Source organism: Mrakia frigida (genome assembly GCF_051309035.1).
Source record: "Mrakia frigida strain ATCC 22029 unplaced genomic scaffold BDY24scaffold_46, whole genome shotgun sequence".
NCBI lineage: Eukaryota > Fungi > Basidiomycota > Tremellomycetes > Cystofilobasidiales > Mrakiaceae > Mrakia > Mrakia frigida.
In genome coordinates, this window is record NW_027481235.1 from 74,445 (window position 1) to 88,291 (window position 13,847).

The 13,847-nt window shown below is 54.6% G+C and overlaps 4 protein-coding genes across 4 annotated transcripts; 2 read left to right on the top strand and 2 right to left on the bottom strand.

Moving 5' to 3' along the window:
* Positions 1-1,535: 1,535 nt before the first annotated feature.
* On the top strand, positions 1,536-3,443 carry CBP3 (Cbp3p). Its single transcript, XM_076642388.1, has 3 exons — positions 1,536-2,235; positions 2,330-2,387; positions 2,523-3,443. Exons 1-3 carry the CDS (start codon positions 1,824-1,826, stop codon positions 3,235-3,237), a joined length of 1,185 nt encoding a protein of 394 aa, XP_076492512.1. The 5' UTR covers positions 1,536-1,823; the 3' UTR covers positions 3,238-3,443.
* Positions 3,414-6,601, bottom strand: SPB4 (ATP-dependent RNA helicase SPB4; the record flags this gene model as incomplete). The annotated part of the gene is made up of 8 exons (XM_076643911.1): positions 3,414-3,878; positions 3,960-4,513; positions 4,754-5,066; positions 5,194-5,599; positions 5,803-6,045; positions 6,134-6,252; positions 6,337-6,433; positions 6,531-6,601. The coding sequence occupies 8 exons, from the start codon at positions 6,599-6,601 to the stop codon at positions 3,414-3,416; spliced, it is 2,268 nt and encodes a 755-aa protein (XP_076492513.1).
* Positions 6,602-6,641: 40 nt separating this feature from the next.
* Positions 6,642-9,688, top strand: BDY24DRAFT_403532 (bifunctional purine biosynthesis protein ade10). Its single transcript, XM_076642389.1, has 9 exons — positions 6,642-6,765; positions 6,873-6,999; positions 7,094-7,170; positions 7,315-7,806; positions 7,973-8,221; positions 8,305-8,480; positions 8,609-8,737; positions 8,829-9,063; positions 9,205-9,688. Exons 1-9 carry the CDS (start codon positions 6,738-6,740, stop codon positions 9,525-9,527), a joined length of 1,836 nt encoding a protein of 611 aa, XP_076492514.1. The 5' UTR covers positions 6,642-6,737; the 3' UTR covers positions 9,528-9,688.
* A 9-nt stretch (positions 9,689-9,697) lies between these two features.
* BDY24DRAFT_403538 (lysophospholipase catalytic domain-containing protein) lies at positions 9,698-13,791 on the bottom strand. Its single transcript, XM_076642390.1, has 15 exons — positions 13,332-13,791; positions 12,970-13,197; positions 12,709-12,770; positions 12,387-12,582; positions 12,263-12,293; positions 11,948-12,112; positions 11,758-11,868; positions 11,622-11,694; positions 11,304-11,469; positions 11,015-11,197; positions 10,792-10,947; positions 10,685-10,696; positions 10,424-10,622; positions 10,330-10,342; positions 9,698-10,236 (listed from the first exon to the last, which is right to left on the bottom strand). Exons 1-15 carry the CDS (start codon positions 13,695-13,697, stop codon positions 10,008-10,010), a joined length of 2,190 nt encoding a protein of 729 aa, XP_076492515.1. The 5' UTR covers positions 13,698-13,791; the 3' UTR covers positions 9,698-10,007.
* Positions 13,792-13,847: the final 56 nt, after the last annotated feature.

Here is a 13,847-nt window from a genome sequence, read left to right on the forward strand (position 1 = left end):
AACCAAAACCAAACCAAACCACCCTCAACTCCCCTCCTACCTCTCAACCATGCCTGCCTACTACCCTTCCTCCGCTAAGATTGCCCAGTGTGCTGGACTCTTCTCCCTCTCCTTCTACGGATCGTACATGGCCACCAAGCACTACTCTGTGAGTCGTCCTTCCTCCTCGTTCTCTCTTCCCTCTCCCTCCTCCCTCACTGACCCTCCGCCGTCTTTCTCTCTCTTCTCTCAGATCATCGCCCAGCGAGTCGTCGAGGCTCAGGAGTACAAGATGCAGCAGCTCAGGGAAGCCGCTGCTTCGTCATCCCACCACTAGAGTGCTGTAGCTTCCTTGCATTTATTTTCTCGAGGAAAGGATAGACAGAAGGTGAGCTTCGATCCCTCCTCCTCCTCCCCGCCTCACCTTTTGAGACGAACGAAGGCTGAGCTGACCGTCTTCTCTCTCCTTTCCTTTTCCCCTTCTCAGATCGCTACTTCTGCCAGTCTTCCCTTTCCTTCATCTGTACTTTTCACACTTGTTTTTTTAGCCTTGACGATACGAAACGCCTTTCTCCTTTGAACTCAACGGCTGTCGAAGAAAGTCAAAGCGAAGAGAGTCCATCCCCTTTCTCCTTGGCCTTCGATGCTTTGATACTTCATTCGGAAAGAACTCGTGCATTTCTAATAACCTGGATAGAAGACAACGGCTGAGATCCGATAGAACGACTAAAGAAGACGCGTCTCGGTCTCGAGTGGCGACGCAGTTTCCTTGTTCCGTTCCAGCACGTCCTTCTTCATGATGATCTCCTAGAATCATCCAATTCAAAGGACTAGTACGAGCGTGCTCACCTCTGCGACTCTTCCCAGTTCTCTCAGCTCGGTCCTCGAACAACAGGAAGTAAGTCGAACGAGTCAGCGTCCTCGCGTCGAGACCGACGGTTCCATTCGCCTACTTCCGCTCTTTCTTCCTCGCCCGCCTCCTCGGACTAGAACAAAAAGCAACGGATGAGGTAAGTTTCCTTCTGTTCCTTTAAACCACATCCACCTCTATCAATCTTCAGCCTCACCAGTCAACCAAACAACTTTCTCAACTCGTCGCTCTCCCCTCTTCGCTTCGAAATGGCTACCATGTCGCCCCGAGTGATGCTCTTCCAAACTTCAATCGTCTTCGGAATGTGGAGCTATGCTTCCTACCAGGCTACCAAGCACTACGACGTGAGCTCTGGCTTCTTCCCTCACTTTTGTGGAGGTCGTGTTGAGCCCGTGGGTCTGACCAGCCTCGACTCGTTGTTGTTTCGCTCTCAAAGGTCATCGCTCGAAGGACATAAACTACCAAGTGATAAACCGAGAGAGTTAGCTGGGAAGGTGAGCTTCTCCTCAGAGAGCGAACCGTCGAGCCCTCGTTGACGCGTCCTCTGCCTCTTTCTTTTTCCCTCTTCGTTCGCAGGATGCTCTTCCGAGTCTCCATCATTTTCCATGCTCTAAACCCAACATCCTTCGTAGACGTAGGCCCGATAACATGTTCACGACCTTGCTCTCGTCCTGCGAGCCGGATCTCGACGCGTCTAGATTCCTCTTCCCCTGAGAGGAGTCTGTCATCAGAAATATTCTCCTTTCGCCACAACCAGTTTCTCGATGAGTCTCAGCGTTTGAGAGCATCTCATCGACATTTTTTCTCTTGCTTGCAGCTTGAGCATCGGAGCCAATCGCTCCTCCCCAAATCTCGATCTCAGCTCTTCTCCCTCCGTTCCTCCTTTCCAACACCCATCCCTCGACTGTCGACGTTCTCAACAACACACCCCTCCCATCTCAACCTCGCTTCTTACATCTCCCCTTTCCTCTCTATGAGAGTCCCTTCCACTCCTCTTCGATCCTTACGGACACTGGCTTCTTCGGCCTCCTCGTCAGCTCTACCTTTCGCTCCTTCCTCCTCCCTCCTCCTCCAAACCTCCTTCCGATCCCTCTCCACCAACACTCCTTCCCCTCCCACTCCTCGCACAGGTCTGGACGCTTCTGGAAAGAAGATTGTCCTCAAGTACGACCCTTCGATCTACCTCTACCTTCGACCCAAACATCAGGTCGGAATCCAAACCTCCGTCAAGGAGGACCTTCCTCCCTGGTTCCATGCCCTCGTCCGACCCCTCGTCCAGGCGATGAGAAAGTCCAGTAAACAAGGGACGGCTATCGAGGCTACGAGGAACTTTGTAGGACAGGCGAGTGATGGACTGGTTAGGAACGAGGACTTCTTCTGGACGGGTGAGCTCCTCCTTCCCTTTTTTTGAGCTCGTGAGCTTCCTCTCAAGTGCTCACTCCTTCCCCCCCCCTCCTTTCATTCTATCTTCTCTCTCAGACTGTCAGCTGCCTCGGACCATGCAGGCTTGGTTCTCTGTTCACATGCTCCTCCTCCTGTTCGTTCATCATCTCGTTCAGCTCTCCGCTCGTTCTTCCCTCCTCCCCACCTCCCGCCTTTTCCTCCTCTTCCCTTGGTCCACCTTCGTTCCCTTTCTCTCGCTCTAACACATCCTACGTTTTCCTTCCAACAGCATGTACATCCCCCGACTTCGAGCCCTCCCCAAAAAAGAAGCCAAACGGTACCAGGAGGAGCTCCTCACCCACTTCTTCTCCCTCCTCGAGGTCCGGATGCGACGAACCCTCGGTCCCCTCATCCCTGAACGATTCGTCAAGAAGTACATGATCGAGTTCGGAGAGCAGTTCACAGGATACCGAATCACCTTCGACCAAGCCATCCTCGGAAACGACACCGAGCTCGCTCTCTTCCTCTGGCGAAACGTCTTCGGCGCTCGAGGACTCGCCAAAGGAACCGTCGGAGTCAAGATCCCCTCCGGTCTCAACGATAGGAAACGAGTCGAGCACCTGTCCAAGATCGGGAAGGCGGACGGGATGGGCGGGAAGATTCGACCTCAGGATCTGGAGGGGAAGATGGAGGGAGAGGGAAGGATCGGTCCTGTGCCCACGGATCTCAAGAGCCCTCCGATGTTGGGAGAGATCCCTGAGACGTGGGATCCGTGTTTGATGCCGGAGGAGTTGAACCAGTTGGTTGGGTTCGTGAGGAGGGAGATGAGCAGGTTGCAGACGATCCCGGACGAGGTGATCCTGAGGGGAGGAATTGGGACCTTTGGGCCGGTGAGGGAGGAGGACGCGAAGGTTTGGGACGACATTATGAGGGAGAGGGCGATAGCGTTTATTCAGGCGAACGGGACGGACGAGGTACCTATTAGGGAGGATATGAGGGACTAGTTAGCTACTTGCAGTTATGTTTTTGCGCTGTGTTTGGCGTTGTTCGAGGAAAGAGTCACGACGCGAGGCTGCCGGCTTTCCCTCTCCTCCTGCCTTCGTTCAACGATCCTTTTGCAAGATTGCGATGCAGATATATGTATCGTACAACAGCAAACTCGAACTCTCAGTAACCGAATCTAAAGATCTCCGAAATCCATCCCTCCTCCTCCTCCTCCCTCCTCACCGCTCTCCCCGTCACTCCCCTCGTCTCCATCCCCTCCAGCAAGCACCTTCCCACCCATCTTCCCTCCAGCCTTCTCCTCCTTCCTCCTCCTCTTCGTCTCCCTCACCAACTCCATCCAATCCTCCTTCTCCTCTCCGTCGCTCTCTGCAGCAGCGGCAGCAGCAGCCTCGTAGGCTTCCACTCCTCCCGCTTCCGAGATCTTGAGAGCCTTCTCAGCAGCCTTCTCGAACGATCGTTTGGCGACCTTCTTCTCCTTTCGAACGTCCTTCTCGGCTTTGGAGGCTGTCTTGTTCGACCAGGCGGGAGCGGTTGTGGTGGGTTTGGGTTTCTTGTTGGCTGGACGAGCGGGACGAGGAAGGGTGAGGGTTTCGAGACGTTGAGTTTCTCGGGGTTTGGAGGCGTAGGCGTATGCAGACCACTGGAAGATAGAAGAGGGGTGGGTCAGATTGGGGGCGAAGGAAGGACCAGACGCGTCGAGGACGAAGAACGAGCAACTCACGTCGACTTCGGCGTCCTTCCACACTCGTTCACCTCCCTCAACCACCACAGGCACCTCGTCACCATCATCCTCAGCTCCAACAGTAGGTCCAGAAGCCTCCTCAACGACCTGCTCCTGCTCCTCAGCCACCGTTTCTCCCTCTCCCTCTCCCTCAACCTTCGTCGTCGCGTCCTCCTCTTCAACAACCTCTTCCCCATCAACAACCATCCCCTCCTCATCCACAACCTCCCTCTCCTTCCCCTTCCCACCCCTCTCCACAAAGATCCCAGTCCTCTTCCTCCAATCCTTCACCTCAGGTCCTCCAGGCATCCTCAGCAATCCAAAGCACTCGGCGACCCCTCCCAGATCCAGATCTTTCACTCGGAAGATGTAGCTCGCCTCGTGCTTCGAGTACGCTCGAAGGAAGGAGACAAAGGCTTTGAGAGATCGGTCGTGGAGGTCCCGGTCGGAGAGGAGGATGGTTCGAAGGTGAGGAAGAAGAGGGGAGGAGGTTGAGGGGAGGGGAGGGAGAGGTGGGTGAGGTCGAAGGGGGATTTTACGGATTTGCAGGAAGTCTGTGTTGGGAAGAAAGAACGAGGAATGATATTAATCAGTATACGCAAACACTCGATGGAGTCGATCACGAGTCGGGTGCTCGTGAAGCTGGTTGAGTCGAGCAGAAGAAGAGGCGACGCGTCGAAGTCGCCTTTCTGCTCTCGCCAGCGAAGAAGCTCCCCCTCGACCTCGAGCACCCGTTCACTCCCAACCCTCGAACCCTGAGACTCCAAGCAAGCGAAAGGCAAAGCTAAACTCACCAACGTACTCCTCCTCCCTTCCCTTCTCCAGCAACACCACCGCCCTTCCTTTCCTCCCAGCTCTTGCCGTCCTTCCAGCTCGATGACTGAAGTTCTTGGGATCCACGGGAGCGTCGTACTGAACGACCATGTCGACATCGGGAAGATCAAGACCTCGAGCGGCAACGTCCGTGCAGAGAAGAATCGAGGGAGAGAGGGTGGTGGAAGGGTGGGTGGAGAAGGAGTGGAGGACGGAGGTTCGATGAGTTGGAGGAAGGTGGCCGTGGAGGGAGGAGATGGTGTAGAGGGAGAGAAGAGGGAGTTTGGAAAGGATCTGGATGCGAATGGAGAGGCGAGGAGAGGGGAGACGAGGTCAGTCGAGGGAGAGGGAGACGCGTCGGAGCAGCGACGAAGCAAAAGAGAGGCGCAGAGAAGAAAACGAGAGGCGATGATGTACTTACTCGGTAGAAGTAGTCCACAGCAGCACAGGTAGCCATATAAACAATGAACTTGCTCCCACCAACGGGCATCCCGTCCGCGTCTTCCCTCAACCTCTCAGACTCCAACACCCGGATGAGACTCTCCAGCTTCTCTCCCTTCTCGCACACCAAACTCGTGCTCGTCAGAGTTGCTGGTGTTCGTCGTTCGATGGTTGTGCTGGAAGAGGGAGCGTTGGGATCCTGATGCAGTGGACGTTTCGATTTCGATTCGACCTTGACGACGATTCGGACGGGATTTCGAAGTCCAACTCGAACGAGCTCAGTGAGACCGTCGGTCATGGTTGCTGAGAAGAGACCTGTTCGACGTTGTTTAGGGAGATGGTTGAGGAGACGAGTGAGGGTTGGGGAGAATCCGAGATCGAGGAGACTGCGAAGAGAGGGAAGGAGGGAAAGGTCAGCTCGCTGGACGCGACGGAGAGAGACGATGATCCGACGTCAAATCCTAGAGACCACCACTCTGGATCTGATATCAAAGGCTGACGGCATGCCTCTTCCTGTGTCGAAGCGAGGAGCTCTGCTCGAGCTTCAAGCTTATCATGCGTCGAAACGGAAACGAAACGTCGAACTCACCGATCAGCCTCGTCCAGAACGAGCACTTCCATCTCCTTGACCCTCACAATGCCCTTCCCTCGACCTAACAGGAACTCGTCGACTCGTCCTGGGGTGGCGACGACGATGGAGGCTTCGGTTTCGAGGAAACGAGCCAAATCCTGACCGGGCGTCGACTCGGACGACGAGATGAGGAGGAGTGGAGGAGCGAGGGATGGGTGAGAGAAGAGTTGGAAGATGGAGTGGATTTGAGTGGCGAGTTCACTATGAAATTAAAGTTCGAAGTAAAGGTCAGCTTCGAGTCGAGGGGAAGGGAGACGGACGGGGCGGGCGAGGAGGAAAGAGAACGAACCGAGTCGGAGAGATAATAAGAGCACCAATCTCGTCCTTCTTGAGGGGGACTGGCCGCCTGAGAATCTTCTCGATGATAGGGATGACGAAAGCGAGGGTCTTTCCGGATCCAGTGACGGCCTAAGAAGGGGAGAACGAAGGGAGGGAAGGAACGCTCGAGGTCAGCTTCGTTCAGCAGCTCTTCTTCTTTGATTCAGAGCTCACCTCTACGACAACGTCCCTGTTCCCCATGAACATGGGAATGACACTAGCTTGGACTGGAGTCATCTGGTCGAACTTCATGTCTCGGATTCGCTCAGCCCTGGGAGGAAAGCAAGAAGGAAGGAAGGAAGGGAGGGAGGGAAAGGTCAGCTTCGAGCTCACGAGAACTTGAATCGAAGAGGAGGAGAGCTGCTTACACCCAGGGAGTGAGAGGTTGCTTCAAGGAAGTCCATGGACCTGCGAAGGAAGGTGCGGAAGCCAAGACCATATTTCAGAGTTTGTCGGCGTTGAAGGCGAAAGCAGTAGGACTTGATTTGGAGGTGAAGGTGAATTTGGGCTGCGCGGTTTGACCACTTTTCGACGAGATCTAAGAGAAGACGGTTGACTGCCAACCACATTCAAGCATGTCTTCAGCTCAAGAGAAACCCATCGGTGAGCAGTTCATTCCTACAGATCTCGTTCCTTGAGAGTTGAACTGACGGAACGGCCTCTCCTCTCCTGCTTCCTCTTTCTCCTCCTCCCTCCCTCCCTCCCTCCAGCCCTCCTTTCCGTCTACGACAAGACTGGCCTCCTCCCCTTCGCTAAGTCTCTTTCCGAGCTCGGATTCAGACTTCTCGGATCTGGAGGAACCGCCAAGATGATCAGGGAGGCTGGTATTGAGATCGAGTGAGTCCTCTCCAAGCAAAACCAGAGGCGAGAGAGAGGAAGGAAGGAGGCGAGGACTGATTGAGATTTCGAACTTGGTGTTTTCGTCTACCAGGGACGTTTCCTCCATCACCAAGGCTCCTGAGATGCTCGGAGGTCGAGTCAAGACTCTTCACCCTGCCGTTCACGGAGGTCAGTCGCGTTTTTTGTATCTTGTACGAGTGGGAAGAGCTCGTCGAACGAAACGAAGAGAGCTGACCTTCCTCGTCCCTTCCTTCTCCTCCCTCTCTCCTCTTTGCTCCATTCGCGTCGACTTTTCACCTTCACCTCCTCCAGGTATCCTCTCCCGAGACATCGCTTCCGATCTCGCTGATCTCGCCGCCAACAAAATCTCCCCCATCACCCTCGTCGTCTGCAACCTCTACCCCTTCGAGGCCACCGTCGCCGCTCCCAACTGCACCCTCGCCGGAGCCATCGAGGAGATCGACATCGGAGGAGTCACCCTTCTTCGAGCTGCTGCTAAGAACCACGCTCGAGTCTCGATCCTCTCTTCCCCTTCCGACTACGAGACCGTTCTCTCCGAGTGGAAGGCCGACGGCAAGGTTTCCGAGGAGACCAAGCGAGGATTGGCCCTCAAGGCGTTCGAGATGACCGCCGAGTACGATGGAGCGATCGGAGACTACTTCAGGAAGGAGTACGCGTCGTTGGGAGGAGAGGGAGACGCTAAGTGCAGCGTTGGAGTCCAGAGGATGCAGTTGAGGTACGGAGCCAACCCTCATCAGGCTCCCGCTCAGGCTTTCGTTACCGAGGGAGAGCTTCCTATCAAGGGTAAGTTCAGCTTTTCATTCTCTTTCTGTAGCTATCGGTACTCGTTTCTATCTCCTGTCATACCCTTTTTGTCTCATCTTTCGTCCATCTCTCGAAACGCGTCGACTCCTCCTCTCTTGAAGCTGACCTTCTTTCCCCCTCCCCGACTTCCTCCGAAATTTAACAGTCCTCTCCGGATCCCCCGGATACATCAACTACCTCGATGCTCTCAACTCTTACGCTCTCGTCAAGGAGCTCTCCGCCGCTACCTCCAACCCTACCCTCCCCGCCGCCGCTTCCTTCAAGCACGTTTCTCCCGCCGGAGCTGCTCTTGGTCTCCCTCTCTCCGAGATCGAGGCTAAGGTCTTCGGAGTCGAGGATCTCTGGGCCAAGCAGGCTCTTACTCCTCTCGCTAGCGCTTACGCTCGAGCTCGAGGTGAGTTTGATCGAAGGAGGAAAGAAATGGAAAGAGAGGGCTGATCTTTGTTGGTTCGTTGTTGTTGTTTCACGTTTTTGTAGGAGCCGACCGAATGTCGTCGTTCGGAGACTTCATTGGACTCTCCCACGTCGTCGATTCCGCTACTGCTAGAATCATCAACCGAGAGGTCTCCGACGGTGTCATCGCTCCTGGATACGAGCCCGAGGCTCTCGAGATCCTCAAGAAGAAGAAGGGTGGAAAGTACTGTGTTCTCCAGGTCAGTAGCTTCCTTGTTTCCTTCTGGGTTTCGTCTTTGTCGAAGTAGCAGAGCTGGAAGCGAAGAGAGGAGCGAGATTCGTCGCGTCGAGAGCCCTGGCTGACTTCCCTTTTTTTTCTCTTCCTCAGATGGACCCCAACTACGTCCCCGGAGACATCGAGACCCGACAGGTCTACGGAATCTCCCTCCAGCAGAAGAGGAACGACGTCGTTATCGACTCGTCCCTGTTCAGCAACATCGTGACCAAGAACAAGGAGGTTCGTCCTTTTCTCTCCCCTTCGACGCGTCGCCTCGCTCCCCTTCTTCGCATCGCTGACTCGCCTTCTTCCTCTCTCTCGCCGCATCTAGCTCACTGCCCAGGCTACCCTCGATCTCCTCGTCGCCACCATCGCTCTCAAGTACACTCAGTCCAACTCTGTTTGCTACGCTCTCAACGGAACCGTCATCGGACTCGGAGCTGGACAGCAGTCGAGGATCCACTGCACTCGTCTCGCCGGAGACAAGGCCGACAACTGGTGGTTGAGGCACCACCCTCGAGTCCTCAGCTTGCCTTTCAAGCAGGGAACCAAGAGGGCTGACAAGGGTGAGTCGTTTCTTTCTCTTCGAATTCGAGACGCGTCCTTCTTTCGTCTCTTTCTCCGAACACGAGCTGATTCTCCTTCTTCGCCCTCCCCTCTTCTCTCCTCTCCTTCTCTCTCTCTGCCTCTCTCCTCCCCTCCTCCAGCCAACGCCATCGACCTCTTCGTCACCGGTACCGCCTTCGCCTCCTCCCCTTCGGAACACGCTCAGTGGGCTTCCCTCTTCGACACCGTCCCCACTCCCCTCACCGCCGAAGAGCGATCCTCCCACATGGCTCTCCTCACCGGAGTCGCCTGCGCCTCCGACGCCTTCTTCCCCTTCCCCGACAACGTCCACCGAGCAAAGAGGTCCGGAGTCACCTACCTTGGTGCTCCTGGAGGATCCATCATGGACGCCGCTTGCCTCGAGGTCGCCGACGAGTACGAGATGGTGTTTGCTAGGACCAACTTGAGGTTGTTCCACCACTAGATTGAGTAGGCTAAGGTCGTTCTTCTTTCTTTAGTGTGGTTGTGTTTGTTGCTTTTCCGTTTTGGTTGGTTGTGCTCTCTCTCTCTCTCTCGCTTCTCTTTCTCTCAAAAGTACTCGGTTCAACTCGATTTTTGTATACTTATGCTAGCTCATCCTCTTGACTCAAACCTCTCCCTCGAGAAAATGAACAGAGGTGAAGCGAAGGAAAGGAAAAGGATCGAACGAAGTCGTTTTCCTTTGTCAAGTTCAGATCGAGAAGCAAGCAGGGTCATACTCGAGATACAGTGAGCAGAAAGAGCCAAACAGATATTAAGACTGAGCGTTACTAAGATAAGACAAACTGAGCGAGATACACAGAACAGGAGAAATAAAAAGAGATCGGGGGCATAAGCTTCGACGCGTCGTAAAATCCATCCTCTCACTCCTCCCTCCCTCCCTCCGTCCCCTCCCCTTCACAAGCACGAAAGACTAAGCTACTCCTCAGAACTGCAAAGCGGCTCCGAGCACCAATCCGAAGAGTCCAACTCCCCAAGCAGCGACGAATCCTCGTCCAGCTCCCGAAGACGCTCCGTCGGCGGCGGTCGAGGCGGAAGGAGTGGGAGTGGAAGCAGCGGTAGCAGTCGCTCCCAAGTTGGCGAGGAAAGAGGGGACGCTTCCAACGGTGGGCTCGTACTCGGTGGTAGGAGTGGAGTCGTCGATGGCTCCGTCCCTGGAAGGAAGAGAAGGAAGGAACAGAACGACGAGGCGTAAGTCGAGAGATTCCAGACGCGGAAATCGAGGCTGTGACGGAGTCGAAACTCACCAACACCACTGGCCTGAGAAGCGGAAGAAGGAGAGAAGAAAGGTGAGTAAATGACGAAGGAAAAAGTGAGGCGACAAGGAAGAAGGGAGCTCACCGAAGCAGTCTCGGCAGGTCTGACTCCTCTCCGATCCACCTCGAGCGACGGCTCGATCAGCAAGAGCACAAGCGAGGCAGGTCGACCAGTTCGAGATGGTGTTGTTGAGGGTGAGAGTTCGACCTCCGTTGTAAACGATGTCGAGAGCTTGAGAAGTCTCGTACTCAAGTTGGAAAGTCGACGTGTTGGAAGCAGTAGACTGTACGAGAGAAGATCAGCTCAGGACTCCAAGGAAAAACAAACTCGAGGCATATGGCTCACCCAAGGGTAGTTCTGAAAAAAGGACGGGAAGGGGACGAGAGTCAGTTGAGAGTCGATGCGAAGATCCGAGGAACGAAGAGGGGAGACGACGAGATTCGACTACTGACGGGGACGTAGATGATAAGAGGAGCGGTAGTGTTGGGTCTCGCGTCGGCAGAGCATCCGAAGAAGACGGGGTGTTGGTTGAGACCGGTGTTGACGAAGGTGTTAGCGGAAGGGACGGCAGGCATGAAAGGAGGATGGTCGAGTGAAATTGCGAGAGCCTATATCCAAATTTTGTCTCGTCAGCTGGAATACCATGTCTCGCTGAAGGGAGTCTGAAAAACTCACGTTGAATCGCTGGTAAGTGGTCGAGATGGCGGTTCCGTTGGGCCACGAGTAGGTCGTGTCGGCAGAAGCGTCGAAGGCGATGATCGCGTCGACGTTTCGAGCAGGGATGAGCAGAGGTTCGAAGGGGATGTTTTGGTTCGTCTCCCCAGCATCGACGAGAGTCAAAGTTTCCGATTGAGCGAGCTGTATGAAGAAAGGGGAGGAGATTGGTGATTGATGAGCTCTCGAGCTTCTCCTCTCCCTTTCCAGCTCGAGATCCTCCCAACGGTCGACGTGAAAGCGTGCTCACAGGGTTTGACTCGTTCGCAAAGCCATAGAAGGGATTTGGGTAGGTTGCCACGTCGTTTCCTGCTTCCCCGATGGCCTCAAGAACAGCCTCGATAGTGGAGGCAAGGATTCCAGAGTCGGAACTGTTGGAAGAGACGATCATGACGTAGGCCGCGTTGAAGAGAGTGCTGGAGGGGGAGGTGGGGGAAGGGGAAATAGAAGGAGTCAGCGTCGGAGAAGAGAGATTTTCGGGTCTCGAGGGAGCAGCAGTTCGTCTCGTCGACGCGTCAGAAGATCCGACCCCTCCTTCTCTTCTTTGAATCCTGAACTCAAGACTCACCTAGACGTTCCGACAACGAAACCCAAGTTATCAAATCCAATATAGCATTTTTCCTCCTCAGTCGACGAAGGAACTACAAGACGACGAAGATCAGCACGGACGCTCGACTCGTTCGAAGACTTCAGCCTTTACTCACTTCCTCCGTTCATGTCTGTTCCAAGGAAAGTGGTGTTCATGAAAGCACCGATGATGGGAGAATCGGTTCCTCCAGCTCCTCCTCCGAATCCCCACGTCCCAAACTCGTTGTCTACACCCAGAGAAGAGATGCGCTCCGTCAGCGGTTCGGAAAGAGGGAAGCGAGGGGTCTCGAAGGATAGACGGCTTACAAGTGAACTCCCAAATCGTAGCGTTGGTAGAGACGACGATGGTGTCTGGCTCTCGTTCAGCAGCGATGATGATAGGATAGGGAACGTCCGCGGCAGGAAGACCAGCGAGATCGGAGAGGGTGAGGTTGGGAGTTTCCTGAGGTCCGTATTGGTTAGGGAAGAGATCTAGATAGGGAAAGCGGGAAAGGGTAAGAAGTAACAGAGGTTGATCATCAGTGGACGTCGAAGAAGAGAACGGAAGATCGACAGGAGCTGAAGAAAAGGAAAAGAAGGAACGACAACGACGCGTCGAAAGTTCGAGCCGGCGAAACTCACGAGCTGAAAGAGCAAGACCCCAGTAGTCGGTCTGAAACAACCCAGATAAAAAAGGCGACAGTCGTATCAGAACTGAGGAATAAAAATGGGGCGAAGAGGAGATCAACGGAAGAGAGAAACTCACGATCTGAGTAGCGAAACCCTCCGCTCCTTTCGACGCAACTTCCGAAACGAGGTCGGCAAAGTATTGCGTCGTTCCCAAGAACCCAGATACGTCAGGAATCACGAGGTTGTCGGAGAGGTTCCAAACGTTCTGTGCGAGATCGGGGATGGTTCTGTTCTGGTTCGCCATGTAAGACCCGACCAACCAGCTACCTCCCCTGCGAGAGCGAAAAAGAAGCGAAGAGGAACGAGAAAAGTTAGCTGTCAGGATTCAGAAGTACGAAACCTGTTGCTCCTGAGACGAAACCCAGGGAGAAAAAGGAAGAAGGAAGGAAGAGACGCACGAGAGTCCCGTCATGTAGGTGGCGACCTGTCCGATTCCTCCAGTCCCAGCAGCGACAGCTTCCTACAAAAAGATCAAACGCCGACGTGAAAGGGAAGTCAGCTTCCCAGATGGTATCGCTCAAATTTGCCTTCGACCTCCTTTCCTCTATCAATTGAAGTGCAAAGGGATGACGCGTCGATACTCCTCCTCCCTCCCCTCCCTCCCCTCCCCCGCCAACAACTCCATGCTTTTCCGCTTCCCTCTCGATCAAGAAACTCACCTCGTTCCTGAAGTCCGTTCCCCAAAGTCCACCCCCGCCGGAAATTTGCGCTCTGTAGCCACCGCCAGAGAAAGCGAGTCCGACGTTGGGAGAGGAAGAAGTGGGAGAGGAGGAGTTGAGGTTGAGGTTGAGAGTCGAAGGAGAGATGTTGAGACCAGAGAGGTAGTTGAGGAATCGATCGGGGTTGAGACGAGTTTGGATGTGATCGTTTTCGACGGTGGAGATGTTCTGGGGAAAGGCGAGAGAGAAAAGGAAAGCAAGGGAAGAGGAGGGAGAGGTCAGCCCAAGCGACAAGGACGACGAATCCGCTCGTCGGCAGCCTCACGCGTCTTCTCAGCCAGCCTTAGCTGCTAGAAACTCACTTCAGCGACTCGAATGAAGGTCTGTCCCTCAGGGCAAGCGACTCGAGCAGGCGCATAACCAGTCAAAACTCCCTCGTTTGGGTCGTCGTCCCCAAAACCGAAGAGTCTCTTCTGAATCCCTCCCGTGTTGGCTCCCTGCTGCTCGAGATCTTGAAGGAAAACGAGAACTTCGGCCTTGATGATCTCTGGGTTAACTTGATCGTTGGGGTCTCGAGCAAAAAGCTGAGTGGCGATGGTGGCAGCGAGCTCGCGTCGTTGGTCGTTGGACAATCTCTTGATGTCGGATCGAGTCGAAGGGAGGAGGGAGGAGGGAGCTGCGAGAACAGAAGCCGGGAGAAGAGAGAGGAGGAGAGGAAGGAGAAGCATTGCTGCTTTGGACAAGAAAAAGAGAAGGGAAGGGAAGGGAAGGGGGGAGAAGGTGATCGTTGGGAGGGAAACACCAAAAGACAGAAAGGTTTCGAGGTCTGTTGGGAGCGGCCCTGGAAGCAAACTTGAGGCGGCCTTTCAGATCGGTGA